The 16,265-nt window shown below is 40.0% G+C and overlaps 1 protein-coding gene across 2 annotated transcripts in view; it reads left to right on the forward strand.

The window, feature by feature from the left end:
• The window catches only part of slc39a14 (solute carrier family 39 member 14), a 25,279-nt gene extending 13,300 nt beyond the window's left edge, over window positions 1-11,979 (forward strand). For both annotated transcript variants that reach the window (XM_087176076.1, XM_023414331.2), the window contains exons 5-10: window positions 2,953-3,122; window positions 5,455-5,577; window positions 9,427-9,600; window positions 9,826-10,060; window positions 10,527-10,711; window positions 11,719-11,979. In XM_087176076.1, coding sequence (XP_087032202.1) covers window positions 2,953-3,122; window positions 5,455-5,577; window positions 9,427-9,600; window positions 9,826-10,060; window positions 10,527-10,711; window positions 11,719-11,871 — 1,040 coding nt within the window. In that variant the 3' untranslated portion in view covers window positions 11,872-11,979. The remainder of the gene's footprint in view (window positions 1-2,952; window positions 3,123-5,454; window positions 5,578-9,426; window positions 9,601-9,825; window positions 10,061-10,526; window positions 10,712-11,718) is intronic.
• Window positions 11,980-16,265: the final 4,286 nt, after the last annotated feature.

Consider the following 16,265-nt stretch of genomic DNA (forward strand, 5'->3'; position numbering starts at 1 on the left):
CCCCTGTAGGCAGCTTATTTTGGCTTTTGAGCTGTTTTTCTTTGCCTAGGCTGTGGAGATCTGCCAGCAGCAGGGAGGCAGATGCGCTGGAAATCTCTACTGCAGATCTCACTGACTTATATATCCTGACCTTTTCTCGCTATCTAAATGTAACACTGTCGCCGCTTTTTACAGAGATAAAATAACATATTAGATCAAATATATGATCATGTTGAAGTCAAACCTGTCTCTCTTACAACCAGCAAATTTTGTCATTGATGATGATTTAGTTGCGTCTTCTCTCAAGTCTTGTGCCATTGTCCTGATGCCTGGCAGCTTTTAAAGGTGGTCTTTGACTGCTTATCAGCAGAACTATTATACAGTTTCAACATTTCCCTGCAGACTGGCTGTTTTCCAGTGGCCAGTGGTTTTACCTCTTCTTCGGAGAACCACTCTAGATGCCAGTAACATGAATAACTTCAGACAATTTTCCAACTTTGAGACTACTTGTATTATGTTCAGAGAGTAAATATTTCTTGTGCTGTGCCCCAAGGATTAGTCCTGGGGCTCAATCTTTTCTGTTTGTCATGAGGTTATTTCATTTGCAAACATGAATGTGGTTTCACTGCTACGCAGATGATACACAGCTCTATACATCTGCTTTGCTTGATCATCTGAACCCAAATTAGTAATTTTCTTGTGTTAAATAAGGATTAACAGAGATTATAGTTGTCTGGGCACAGGCCAAAAGAAAGAACCTCATTTCACGACTTGGTGCACAATCTTTCGACACTGCATCTGACGCTAAGAGTCAAGGGTTCATTTGTGATTGTATTACAATTGAGTTACAATTTTTGAATATATATTTTATAATGTTATTTGCCAAGTCTTAATGTTACCACAATCTGTAGCGTGTTGTTTGTTCACTTCTGTCTGTTGCCTTGACTTGAGTTGTACCCACATCTGCCATCACCACTCACGTTTATGACCTATTTTTTTTTCCCCTTTTTCAGCATAAAGAGATGATCTCGCACCACAGAATGAATCATCAACAACTCATAACTTAACCTTACTTTCCCGCTGACACAGGTGGTGCAGCCTCTGACAAAAATGGCACAAAAATCTTTTATCTAATGTCCCCATGTCTTATAGTTTTACTGCATGAGTCGATTAAGGCAGTTGTTCTCAACTGTTTTGACTTGTGACCTTTAAAAGCAAACCAAACAATTATATTTCCTTCTCAAAATGTTTAGTTTTTAGAGGCCAGAATATTTCACAAGAGTGAAAAATAGAAAGAAGTCAGAAAATTAGACCTGATTTGTGTGGCAGAAATGTTTCCTATTTAGTTAATCATCTTTTGAACCCCTAGATTTATCTTTCAATCCTTTGGCAGGGTCGAAACCTTTGGTTGGGATGTTTTTAAACCAACAGCTAACATCCAATATCATGTCAATCACATGTAAATTTGTGCAACTAAATACTGTTTTATTTGCTAAAATTTCAATAAAGTTGATATGGATAAAATGCTGTGAGAGCAGCATTTGATTTTTAAGATGATTTTAGGTATCAGAATTTAGCACTGCACATATTTGATCACCAATATGTTTGTACTGAAAGGGAAAAAATGTTTTATGATGCAGTGCTCAGGCTGCATTTACAGCTGCATCGTGACACATTATGCATGGCATTTTGTTTTAATGTGACTCCTTCCTGTTTCATCCAACCTTCCCATCACTCCAACCCTCAGTGTGGGGCTTCTCTTTCCTGAGTGTGACAGTGATCAATGCCTTCTCCCTCACTGGAGTTGTCATCATGCCGCTGATGAAGACGCGCTATATGAAATACGCACTCATCTTTTTCATCGCTCTTGCTATCGGCACGCTGTACTCAACTGCCGTCCTGCAGCTCCTGCCCGAGGTTTGCCATCTATCCATACACGTTTTTTACCCATACATCTTTTCACATCCCATGAACCTTTTGTTTTTTAATAAAAACACAAACACCAAGGTTTAAAACCTCTTTAGTTCACTGTAGTGCTGTTTACAAAACTCGTGCACCTTTGGCCAAGCGCTATCTCTTCCTTCCTGCCTTTGTTCTTCTCTGGTTTTCATGGGCTCTAATAAACATTGAAACTACCCTTGTTCTTCCCTTACTGCGTCACAGATGATGTGGCGGTGTGTTTGTGTGCGTGTCTGCTCTGTATGTTCGTGTCTGTGTCTGCACCTTGCATTGAGATCTAGGCCAGCTACGAGGTAATTTTATGGAAGGAAAGTTCAGTTCTCTGTTGTACGGCAGCAGCAAGTAGAACAGCTACACACGCTTGATGACTGTGTTTCACTCAGCTCAATTTCACTCAATTTAGTCTCAGGGATTCATACATTTCTGTCTGTGTAAGACAATCCTGGAGAGAAGGAGCGTGGCACTGTTGAGATGTCCTTCAAATTGAAATGTGACCCCGCTTTCTCAGTGCTCCTTCTGCTACTGTCAGGCTATTTAAAGTTCATTTGCTCCCTTTTGTGTCTGCAGTCATAGCTAGTGTTTACCCTGAGGCTAGGACAGTAGGACAGATACACCTTTGTGGACTAGGACAAAGTGTGTGTCTGTGTCTGTGTCTTTGTTCTTGATATTTAATTGCATCCTGTTTCTCATCAAAAGAAATGCATGGGGTTCGCACACTGTTTCAAAGGACAGCTAATTATTATTTTCACATGCAAATGGAAGGTGGTGTCACTCCTGTTAATCTGCTCTCAATGGAAAATGACCCTGTTGTCTCTGGAAAGACTTTTGAAATCTCTTTTCTCAGGTTGATTTCATTCACCTCTTCCTTTCTTTTCAGGGGGATAACTGGTTGGTGTTCTCTAATTTTTTCCTCACCTTGGTAATTAATCTGATTAAAATCATTTCTGAACTAACTTTCTTTTTGTTTCTCACCTCCCCCCCCTTCTTTTCCGTGCCTCCTCTCCATTCGATCAGTGTGGGGTTATGGGATCCTGTGTGTGACACTGATCTCTCTGTGTTCGCTGGTCGGGGCGAGCGTGGTGCCCTTCATGAAGAAAACCTTTTACAAGCGACTGCTTCTCTACTTCATAGCCCTGGCCATTGGCACTCTCTACTCCAACGCCCTGTTTCAGCTCATCCCAGAGGTAGAGTCGATGCTGCTGTGACTTACTTAGCTGCATCTCCTTCACAGTGCCTCCATGCAGGGTTGCTATGCAGTTTATACAAAGAGCCCTGAGTATTGATTTTTACATATCGAGGGAAACTCCGGAAAAGCATCGATAGTATTTGATTATCTTGTCCAGATTCTTATGTCGCTATGTATTTTTTGTCATTGTTTTACCTCAGTCATCTCACACTCTACTGTGATATAAATACATATTTGCAGTCACATTGCCCAGCCACCAGTGCCGTAAGCTGAATTGATCCCAGGGCAGAATCTCCCCTGTAATTAATGGCATTGATGTTTGTTTAAAAAAATAAGTTTTGAAATGCATAGCAATCCTTGTCACTGGAAATTAGGGCTGTGTTCAGTGTGGATGAAGAGCATAAATCAACCACTCTACTCACTTCACTTATCAAATTAGATTTGTTCAGATATATGAGACTTTGGAAAAAAACAAAAAAAAACAATGTCAGCTGTGAGCTCCCCTTCACAAAATATAATACATTCGTAGCAGACTCATGGTATACTTTGTGTAAATTTGTATTGCAATAGAAAAACATACTAATGTTCTTGGAACTCAGTTGAGAAAATGCCAACAGATAAAATAACCAAATCAAAATCAGTGAGATAAATACATGAACTAAGTTATATCATCAGATTGATGCAAAAGAATTACATAAAGCTGATGCTCTTTGATTTGCAGCATCACTAAGACTGTTTTCATATAGTCAGAAATATTAAAGGGACAAATCTGTACATCATCATATCACCCAGTCCTTCCACTCATAGGATTTCTTAGTTGGTTGATTAAAGTTGAATGATGGAAAATTCCCTGTGCTAATGATATGATGTAAAATAATCTCTTACATCTAGAATTTACAAAAGACAAAAGTGCATTTGAGAATAAATTCTTAGTATCCAGTTATAGGTAATGGGTAATAATTCACATTCACACATTGACAGCAGGGACTGAGGAAGATTTGCTTAACAACTTAAACTGTCTTTACTCGTCCAGGGATCTATTAATCATGTGACAGGCAGCTCACAGTGTGTATGTGTGTTTGGGGAGAGGAAATGTTTAGTTCACCAGCCACAAAAACGCCCACAGTGTAGTTTTTTAACCAAACTCACAGAATACCAGTTAGGAATGGGGGAAGTGGTTTCTGGCACAACTTCATTATTGGTATTATTAGTTTCGGCTCGTTGCCTATGACCCTGATGAAGGCGACAATCTGAAAACACACTGGTCTAATAATAAAATTCTTCTGTTTACTACAAGTCTTGACCTCTTTACACATGCAGATGAGAAACCGGATTATTAGAAGGATAGTGAAGGAACATCCAGCTAATCAGTAACAAGCTGTCTCTCCTACATCAAAGCTGGCGTATTATATGTCTGATGTCTGACTGATAATAAACAGTACGATGCTGCAGACTACTTTTAGTTTGCTTACCCAAAGTCTGTATACTCTTAACAGCTATAGTCTAATTTCTACAACAGAATATAATACAGTTTCTAATCTTTTACCCTCATTAATCAATTCACTTCTCTCGTGTATGAAATTTACTAAGTCATCTTACTGAAGGAAGCTAAGGTGTATGTAAACACACTGAAGTACAAAGTCAACCCAAATATGAGCAATTGTCCTTTAGGTTTTTAAACGCTGTCTAGACGCTGTGCACATCCGTCATTGCCAGATTCAAAGCCGTTGCTCAGAGCTGTTGTCTAATTCACAGCATCAATTCACCTGGGATGAATAGTAAAAAAAAAAATGTATATACCTCGGAGGTGAAGTGATTTTGATTTATGGGGCGTTTGTGTCTTCTAGAGGTGGGACGATTACATACATAATTCAGCATGTCTCTCAGATTTGAGGATGCTGTGAAATATCGCTGCAGTCTCCTAAAAGGATGTCGCCTTGAGTTGATGTCGTCGTTTACTTATTCATAAAACGATGGACAAAAGACAAAACCTTACAAAAACAGCAGCGTGAAGTTTTTCTGTACAGTTAAACTTGGTCTCGGTCAGTGACTGACCTTGACGGCGAATGCAAAGCAAAATGTTTATTCACCCTCTGACAGAAAGGAAACTACACTCTTGTCTCCAGACCTCTGACTACACAGCCTTAGACTTCAAAACACGCACTTTAACAAACACTAATTGCTCACTCAGAACCTGCTAAATCATGTTCCTTAGCTGTGACATTTTTTTTTAAAATAACACCTCCTTTCAAAAATATGCACAGTGAATGATGTCAGGCTGCTATAAATATTTATGACAAGCTAACGCCTTTTTCTGTCCTGCGTGGTAGGCCTTTGGTTTTGACCCCATGGTGGATTTCTACGTGTCCAAGTCTGCGGTGGTGTTTGGAGGCTTTTACCTCTTCTTCTTCACTGAGAAGGTCCTCAAAGTGCTTCTCAAGCAGCGACATGGGGTGAGTACACGGCAAGAATCATGTGAAATTTGCCTTTATTTTGTTCTTTTGGTGGTTAGGAAATATTTAACAACTTCCAAATCTGTCTTTACGAAGTCTTAACAAACAAGTTTTTCGAGCAGGAAGCAAGTACCAGCTCCAGATCTAAAAAGTTGGTGAAGCCCTGTGCAAAAGTTTTGTGACCCTGACTTAATTATGTTGAGATCAGGGCTCTGGGGGGGGGGGGGCGCATCTGTTGCAGGACTCCTTGATCCTCTTGTTGCCGAACATAATTCTCTATCAGAATCAGAATCTGGTTTATTGCCAGGTAGGTTTTCAACATATGAGGAATTTGCTGTGGTGTTTTGGTGCATAGCAAACGAAGTAAAAACAAAAAAATATAAACAAAGATAAAACAAGAGTGTGTGTTTGGGATCAATGTCATCCAGCAATCAGAAGCCTCCCAGATGGTACTGCATGATGGATAAAAATCTAAGGCACCTCAACCTCTTGCACTGTACTGTATGTCTTGATAATCACAACCACACAGGCCAAACACAGATGTCTGCAAACCACAGTTGTTGAAGTTGAAGTCGACCATCAGGGATAGACAAAAGGAACCGATGTGCGTAGGACTGAATCAACATCTGTGTCATAGTCTCAACAAAAACCGTGAGCCTCAGAGTTGGTATTTACAGCTGAAACGGTTCGTATCCAACGTCACTGCACAAACACACAACCCAGTATGATGGGAATAAAACCAGGACTCTAAAACAGGGGAGAAGCTGTTATGGTCATTTTTCATTTGGATAAAATTAACCCCTCAATCTGTAAATTGGAGCGATTGTATGTGTATGTTGAATATAAGTGTTTACAAGATCTAATGAAAAAGCTCAGTCTCTACAGCTGATATCTATGGATGAAACCACTGTCATGCTTTTGCCAAGAAAAATACTTTTCTGATATACTGTATATTACAATAAGGAAAATGTATGCAAAAATACATTTTAATAAATAGATTCATTAATTTGTTTGTAGAATGTAAGAAAAAAAAAAAAGCCTGTTAAATATTCTCATAGCACAAGGTAAACTGTGTTAAACCCAAAGATATTCAGTTTACTGTTAGATATGACATAAGAGCATCATGTCCTGGCACATATTTGGCATTTCTGCTTGAGAAAAATGAGTGAAACAATTAATTGAATATCACATTAGTTGTCGATTTTTTTTTTTTTTGTCAATCTCCTAATCAAATCTACATCAGACAAAACTCTTTACAGATTTAAAATAAAATATTCAGTATTTCCTTTTGCCGGCTTTCCAGTTCGCTCAGAAACAGATTCTGGACCACAGAGTTTATTGACCACCAGCCATAATCAGTTATCCAAATGACGAACAGTAAACTGCTAAAAACAAAAATACAAGAGATTTAATCAAAAACCACTGAGGCTAAACGAGAGATTCAGTATCTCTAATGTTTCTTTAACTTAAAAATACAAACCATAGCATTACATCATCATCAGGCAACCAGGTGTTTTCCACAGATCAGTATTTGCTCCAGGCATCATCATGACGTACGATTAAATTTCTCCCACTCGTTTTATCTGTATATCAATGGCAGGTTTAACCAGCTGGACAGGGTGTTTGCTTTTTAGTAACTGACACGAGCATCAGAAACGCATCTGACCGTTGAAATACACCTTCAGAGAGTAATGATAGTAATGTGTTTCTTTTGTTTGATGAGGGCGTTGCATAGTCTTTGTGCTGACATGCCCACACTCATTGTCAAGTGTTTTTGTTTTTTTTGCGTTTGGGCGATGTGCACCTGTGATTCAAGTTCACACCACAGCCCGCAGGTGTTTACATAGACTTAGCATAAACCCCCCCCTGTAGTAAGAAGGTAGGGTAAAGTAAGATATACGTTATTGTCCCACAGGGGAGAATTGTCTTGGGCTCTAATTACATAAATCATACATACAAATGTGCCTCAGATCTCATGTTGAATGTGGTAAAAACTGTGTTTACAATAATAAGACAAGGTATAGTAATAAATTGTGATAGAAGACAATAGTTCTTCTAATAAAACCAGATATAAATAGAAGAATAAAAACAACAGTTGTTTCAATAATAACCCAGATATACAATATATTTAAACCCTTCTTATTATTTAATATCTGGATGATTGTACCTGTTCAATCTACAATTCGGCATCCTGAACCGTCGACCTGAGGCCAGTGTCCGGGATTCTGGGTTCAGGATGTGTGTTAGATTTGTTCAGAGTCTTCTCATGAAGACTGAAGATGATGATGTTCTTTTCTCCTTCACCATCTCTTCACGGCCGTCTGTATGAGACGAGGGAGCTTAGACTTTAACTGTGCCACCAGGTTACTACAGCAGACTTGAATTCCACTCTTAGCGTTTCATAAAACAGAAACATAAGTTTGCAATTTACTCCATAAAATCTGAGCCTTCTCAAGAAGTACATCCTCTGTCGTAGCCTGGAACAAAGGCTTTCAACATGGTAGTAGTAATAGTCATTACCTGCGACCGTAACTGTAACCCACCTGATCACGTAGTTTGTGACGTGCTACACAATTGAATTGAAGTCATGCGTCTTTGAAGGATGCTCTTTTGTCATTTTATTCATGTCTTCCTTCCACTGATGGACTGTAATCCTGGTTCGTGCCTGTGTGTAGAGCAATCATTCATCATTAAGGTGTCATCTGTTTGAGTTGCTCGTGTGTTTTTGGTTGTTGGCCACCTGCGCCTCCCCTTCCTATTTGCATAAATCCAGCAGTAGTGAATGTGGCGGTTATTTAACAGTTTTATTTATTTTAACAACTGTAACACAGATCTGTGAGTCACTTCCATGAAGATACAACTTGCAGATGTCCTTCTTAATTAAATCCTAAAACTATCTTGATTGGAATTAGAAGCTGCAGGTGTTAATTCAGCCTTGCAGAGCTGCTGATTTCATTCACAAAAAGCATTCACAGTTGGTGGTGTAGGCAGGTGACTGTGGGAAAGTTGCTCCACCTTGTGGTTACTCTGCTTTGAGCCATATGGTTGAGCCAACCTAATTAACAGCTAACACCACGACCTGCTGATCCAATTACAGATGCTCTTCGACCCACGCTGTCAGCCTCCACGTTTCACCGCAAAAGAAATGCCTCAGCTCTAAGACTGTCGGTACCAACTCATAAATGTTGAGGGGACGGTATCATTTTTGTGGCGTAGAAACTGTTCACTCAAAGATCTGGTGAAGTGTCCTTGACTTAAACACCAAATAGTGTTTTACACCAACTGGCCCTCACCTGTGACTTTGCTGGGGATGTGGGTCGTACTTATAGTCACTGTTTTTGCAAACTTAGATTAAAAATTCACACAGAATCTTCTGGGCTTTGTAGATATTTTCAGTTTTTGTTTGAAGAACCTTTGAGTAAATGTTGTCTGAGAGTCTCAGTTCAGGGCAAAAAAGTCTGTGTATTATGGGAATAGGTCAAAATCACAAGCCTTTGTGTGTGGATAATTTGGCCATTGGTTGCATTTGTGTTAAATTATATCTGTACAGACCTTGATGCTGTTTTGTAGTCCTCACAGAGGCAGTAAAAACAGCTTGTGTGTATGATTTAATAGGGAACTACCAAGAGGAAGTAGAAGTACAACTCAAATGGAACGAATGCAGATCCGGATGTACTGAGGAAACGCTATGTTTAGATCAATTTTAAGTCAACTTGAACATAAGTTCCTCACTGCTCCTTCGCTTTAAAATTCACCAAAGTTCAGGTTATTTCTTTTGTCAGGAAGGACATTTCCAGCAGTAATGGTTCCATCTAAGTCTGTTCTATCTGCTTTCTCACTGTGTCTCAGAGCCACGGCCACAGTCATTACCCCGGTGCAGATCGTTACTCGACACCAGACAGGGATTTGGAGGAAGGCGAGAAGGAGAAGCTGCAGCAGAACGGAGAAGCCAGCAGTCTGGCTCTGGGCAAGGTGGACGCAGGGGAGGGAGAGCTCATGCTCAGCCCTGCACAGACGCCACAGGTAGGATTTAAGGGGCGGTGCAGAGGATGGAGAGGGGCAAGATCCAAAATTTGTGCAGCACATTTGAAACATTGTTACCTGAACCATTTGACATAATCAAAGCAGTTCCGGTGCGGACAGCATGTGTATCGTGAAGGGGCTCAAGAGCGGGTGGTATTTGCATGTTGCTGCTCCGTCCGCACATATTTGCCTTTTTAAAGGGTGTTTCATACTCTCTTCCTCCAGGACTCCCAGAGCCCAGACAGCGGGGGGCGGTCTGGAAGCAGTGGCGGTGGCTGCTATTGGCTGAAGGGGACGACCTACTCTGACATCGGCACACTGGCGTGGATGATCACGCTAAGTGACGGCCTGCACAACTTTATCGACGGTTTGGCCATCGGCGCCTCCTTCACCGCCTCTGTCTTTCAGGGCATCAGCACCTCCGTGGCCATCCTGTGTGAGGAGTTCCCCCACGAGCTGGGTGAGTCAGGCCGGACACTGACCTTTTGTTGCCTTTTTAATATTTTTTTATTTAATATTGGTTTCGGCTGACGTCAGTGTTCTTATTTTCTTTTTTGACCATTGACTGTGGGTAATCAAATTCAGAAGTCATTTTTCATGGCAATAAGATATAACTTGCTCAGCTCACATTAACATAAAAACTGCTCCCCCTGCTGGCGTAGACCTGTGGTGCCAACCAGACATCTATAACTAACTGCACCTTTGTCTATTGATTGTGAAATTGCCTGTGCACATGCTGAGGAAGGGCGGCTCTCCTGAAATGTCCGTGAGGCATTTATAAAGTCTCTTTGGAGTTTTTCTTTTTCATTATTTATTTTTCAAAAATCTCTTGTTAATTCATTGCAAAGTCAGTGCTTGGCTGAAATCTTAATGTTCACATACTGCACAGACACCTTTGATACATTTTCTTCTCTTTCTGTCACCAGGAGACTTTGTGATCCTGCTGAACGCTGGCATGAGCTTACAGCAGGCCCTGTTCTTTAACTTCCTGTCGGCCTGTTGCTGTTACCTGGGCATGGGCTTTGGCATCCTGGCTGGCAACAGCTTCTCTCCCAACTGGATCTTCGCCCTGGCTGGAGGAATGTTCCTCTACATCGCTCTGGCAGACATGGTCAGTGTTTTTTTTTTGGGACGACTATGAGAGCTTGTCAAGGCCTCGTGCCAGTTACCCGCACAGGCAATGGGTCGTTTTTAGTTGGAGAAAGTAAAAACACAAATCTCTGACCCTCTTTTACTCGCTACGGCTGAGTCGTCCTTTAGCAAGCCGCTTAAAAGTGAAAACATTTTAACTTGGCTGTAAATATGAAATGATGATGTCACACCTTCTGGGTTTGGTGAGAACCACTCCCCAAAAAAAGAGTTGTAGCCGTCTGTGAAGGGCTTCTTAATACAGTACATCCACATTCATGTCTTCTCGTACATTTAGTATAAAGGAAGAGTTACCTGTTTGAGAAGGTGAACACAGTGCACACAGTTTAATAATGTAACCATGTAATTACTTGCTTTAAGCTGTTATCTGTATCCTGCTCAGTTTTGGCCAGAAGTTGTGTTTTGATACAACATGATACGTCTCGCCACTGCAGTTAAACTGCTCTGTTGGAAGCCCCGAGGTGAATGTGTGTAATTAGATTTAACTGTTAATTTAAAGATCCACTCAAACGACTAAGTGTTGCACATTAGTGAAACAGGGATACTCATGAGAGACAAATCAAAAAACTGATGTTCCAAAGGGGGTGCAACAGAAGCTGAGGTACCCTGACGTTTAGTTAAAAGTGATGGTCAAGCTTCAAGAACACTGCATCCCACACTTCTAGTGAGGGGAAACTCGATGACATCTTTTATACCCGCTCTGCCTGGTGAATGCCCACGTCTTTCAAACGCCATCTGCTCACTTCATAACTCGGTCTTTCAGTTAAAAATATGTCATATCATAAAAATGTGTGCTCCACATAGTCTGAAATTGACTTTGACGTGTTAAATCAGTTTTTTTTTTTGTTCAATATCTTTATTGGACTTATTCACACAAAAAGAAATACAAAAACAGGACAGACAGCATCAGCAGGGACTTCAGAGGAACAATATCCAGTTCTACAGTTCCTCTGTTTTTATGTGTTTCAGTTCCCAGAGATGAACGAGGTGAGTCGCGAGGAAGAGGACGCGGGCGGCAGCAGCTTCCTCCTCACCTTTGCCATCCAGAACGCCGGCCTGCTGACGGGCTTCTCCATCATGCTCCTCCTCACCACCTACTCTGGACAGATACAGCTGGTCTAGCGCCAGATTCCTCTGGACCAACACCAGCTCTGACCAGTGTGGAATGACTCTGGGACGTCAGCTGGTGTGTACTGGTGGAAACTGGCTCCAGGAGGAGGGAAGGAGGGGGGAAGGGAGGGAGGGACTCGGGAACTTCTATTCTCTTTATCTTCCTTGTTTTTTGGGGGGTTTTTTTTAAGTTTTCAGGACCCTAGAGTCTGGGAAGTTTGGCTGTGCGGCAGGTACGCACACTGCTCTATAGAAAATATTTGAGTCTGTCATCTGTTCTTGTGCAGTTCCCACATGCAGTAGATCCCAGGCAGGGGGGGGGGGCTTCTTTCTTCAATATTTTCCCAACAGCTACTCCCTCCTCTGAAGCAGCATTCAGCCAATAAAGGTGACTTAAAGATGTGCGACTCCTGCGCCGACCATGAACTGACGTGCAATACTCACCCGGTCACTTAAACTGCTCTCCATTCCCCGAGACTGCTGATCAGCCATTTTGGCTCCTGCTCTTATTCTCCCTCCTCTCGTCCTTCCCTCCATGGATGTCACTGAGCCTCAAACCGGGCCCGTTGAGATTAATTAGACGCAGAGTATTTTTATCACTAATCCTCTGTGCCCACAACATTTCCTCAGGAGGTGAGAAAAGCACAATCAGGTAACAGCAGCTGTATTATTGACATTCTTGAGTCTTTATCCTTCTGTTCCAGACTTTAAACCCCCCCCGCTCCTTTTTTTTCATTCCATACCAAAAACAAATTATTACGGACCTGAACTGGAGTTTTAATCAAGCGTCAACATCAAACCGACTTCCAGCTGGACTTTGTTGTTTGTGTGTTGATGTTATATTTTTTTACACATTAGAATCGTGAAAAAAAAAAAAAAAAAAACTGATCAGACTTTTGAAGACCAAATGTGGGCAGACCATTGAGAATGGTGAAGGGCTACACAGTGACGTCTGGAAGGGCACACTTCAATTCTCCTGAGTGTGGACTTGTCTACATCCTCGACATGCAGGTAGAAGCTCCTAATGAAGCTTGGGTCGTTTCTGTGACGATGACATAAAGTTTGACTTGTCCAGATCGGACGCAACAACACCCAGCGTCCACCGCAGCATTTCTCCATAGTTAACCATCTGTGCCCTTCATTAATATAGCATCGAGTAGTTGTAGCTGTTTTTTATTCATTGTATTCATGAGCTCTGGTCTTCATTAATCCCATAGAATATTTTTCCCAGAATTGTCTATTCTTTTACAGTCCTGTCATAGTTTTAACAGAATACTGTAACGCTGACTCTTATAACCACGCACACTTCGCCTACTGGTCTGATCTGTGATCTTATCTAATATTATCTAATATTAACAGAAAGATCATGTTATATACTGTATTTAGCTACATAGGTTGTTATGACAAACATCTGGTTTTCTCTGACTTGCACTGTATGGCCAAAAGTCTGTACACACTTAACGTTTTTTGTGGGGTTTTTTGGTAGAGCTGTTTTTCAGGACTTAACATTTATTCAAAACACAGAAATAAGCATCTGTTGTGGATAAAAAATAAATATCCAGCGATCTTTTTGAAGAGTCAGTAAGATCAGTTAAAAACACTTAATGCTGCTCTGATGGTCATTAAAGATTCAACAAAATATTTTTAACTGTTTTTCCCCAAGTTGTGGCGCACGCTGGGACTGCGTTTGACTACGACTCCGTAGTTCCAATGAAGGGAAACAATTAGTTGATTAATTGTTAACTTAACCTGCAAGTATTTCAGAAATCGAGTAAATATTGAAATGATTTTTTTAAGCAAAACTGCTCACTGGTTCCAGCCGCTCAATGTCTATTTGCTGTCTTTTTTTCTACTGGTTGTCAGGTATGATAGTGACTGAATATCTTTGGGGTTTTTTCCATGTTCATTGAACAAAACAAAACATTTGAGTATTGGCTTTGGAGAACTCATGATCAAAAATCTTTTTTTCTATTTTCTGATATATCATGGATTAGACGACTTATCAATTAAACAAGAAAATGTTCTTTTCCTGGTTCAACATAACGGTCCCCCCGTGCACAAAGCCAGGTCCATAAAGAAATGGTTTTCCCAGTTTGATGTGGAGGAACTTGAGGCCACATCTGTGAATGGGAAACCAGCGTCCAAAAACCTGGTAGAGTGGAGGCGGATTATAGCAGCAAATTAATGCAAACGTTTTGGAATAAGTTGTTCAGCATTGATCTATTGATACAATGTTTGGGTGTCCACATACCTTTGGCCATGTAGTTTGATTTAAATGTGAGGGGAACTGGTGAAAAACGGTTTATGATCTGTAAAGTTTGATCGTTAACCGGAGCATTCAGGGGAATGGGACTGGTTTCACTTCTATGAACTCTTTAACACGTGTTGTTGAGGATGAAACGGACATTTACATCATAGTTTGTGCCACTGTGTACACTTCAAATCAGTGTAAGTCTGGTGGGTCCACATTTACTCATATCTCACAGATCTGTACAATATTCAATCTTCAGTGCAGGGTGAGTGGTCCGTTAACAGAAGCCACAAACTTTTACTTAGATTCAATGTCAGTATAGATTAGAGCTTATTTATTAGAGATAGAAACTGGAAGAAATGGTTGGCTGTCACTTAATCTAGGCCTACTGAAAAAAAAAAAAAAGATTTCTGTTATTGCTGGATGGAAAAGGCAAGCCATTAAAACGGGTACCATGTGGTACAGTATTACTGCTGCTTGATGGGTATGATGTATGGTAGTTTATTTATTGTTTTTTGAGCCATAAAATATTTATTTTATGCTTTACACCCAAGAGAAAGTATTTGTGTTAGCTTTACACCACAAGCCATGGAAGCAGACAAAATCCATTCTTTGTGTTTGTCGTCATTTTTTTTTGTTTCAGTATTTTATTTTGAATAAATGGGACATCTGCCAGATTATATACTAAGCTCTTATTGCATTGCACATTTTTAGCTTTATGTTAAAAACTGAAGCAAGAGCATTTACACAAAGGGAGAGATGGAGTTTCTGGTCAGTTATGATAATCCAACCTTGCAGTGTTCAGTTCAGACACAAACCAATAAACCAGATAATAAATTCATGACTCACACAAATAATAAACAACAGCAACATTAGTTGTTGCAAAGCTTCAACCAACCAACCCAAAAGCAAACCAATGACTGACTATCTGAAGATTTTAATCATTTATCGATGCTCTTTCAGACGTGCAATGCATAATTTTAAAGAATATTGTACTTAATGTAAATCATGTCAATCCTCATCAGCCTTCTCTGTGTATCATGGGAATCCTTTTTTTTTTTTATAAACATAATTTTCCAAGAAAATCACGTGTCAAGTGTCATTATTGAATGATATTGTGTCCAGTTACAATCTCAGTAGTTTAATGAAGATGTGATTAGATATTTACTTGGATATATCCTAGTGCAAATGAACTGCTCTTCATATAGTCCTCTGTTAAAACAAATCTGTTTCCAGGTCTTTTATTCAATATTGACATTTTTAGGTTATAAAGTTGGGAGATAAGTTATTAAAAAAAGAGATGTTTCTCAGAAGTAGATGTTAACCCTAACCCTAAGAGATGAGCATTTGTCAGCATTTAGTCCTGCATTCAAAATTATATTCAAGTAAAAGCACATAAGTATTTGCAAACAGTGGTGGAAAACAACTTAATACATTTACTTGAGTACTCATTTTTGAAGTACTTGCACTTTACTTAAGTATTTCCATTTGCAGCTCTATACCACTGCACTACAGTCCAGAGGCAAATATTGTCTTTTCACTCCACTTCATTTATTTTCACTGTCCACCACTGTGGATAAGGTGCAGGAGATGGATGGAAGCAATAAAGCTTTATGTCAGTCATGTCTAAAGTCTAGACTTTGACTTCATTTTCACTGTGGTAGTCTTTTTTTCTTTTCGTTTTTAACCAAAGGAAATATACAGTAATTCAGGTAAGGCAACAGCACATCAAACCTGAATTTAAATGACATTATAACAGAAGGTGAATATAAAAACAATGAAAATGTTAAAAGATAAAAGAGAAGATTAAAAAACAGGCAAGGGAGTACATAAATACACAATATTAGCATACTCAGTCAGAGGTGATAGGGAAAAAAATCAATAATTTTCTAAAAGCTTATTACTCTTTTTGTTAATTAAACTGGGTGATTTGAGTAGAGAGGGAGTAAAATTGTGAAAATTTAGGAATGGATTTGGCAGATGTCTGCTTGAATAATAGTTTCACTGTGGTAGTTCATATAATTCTCTTTTTTGTGTCATATAATTTTACGTAAACACTTGGATAACATAGGCACCGCGCTGGTGCTGCTCTGCTCCCTGGTGTCGACAGGGGGCGGTAACCACAGCCAGGTGTAAGCTTATTGCACCTGCGTCA

The sequence above is a fragment of the Seriola lalandi genome, unplaced genomic scaffold, assembly GCF_002814215.2.
Source record: "Seriola lalandi dorsalis isolate HSWRI2012SDOR001 ecotype SW California unplaced genomic scaffold, Sedor1 jcf7180002054524, whole genome shotgun sequence".
NCBI classification, from domain to species: domain Eukaryota; kingdom Metazoa; phylum Chordata; class Actinopteri; order Carangiformes; family Carangidae; genus Seriola; species Seriola lalandi.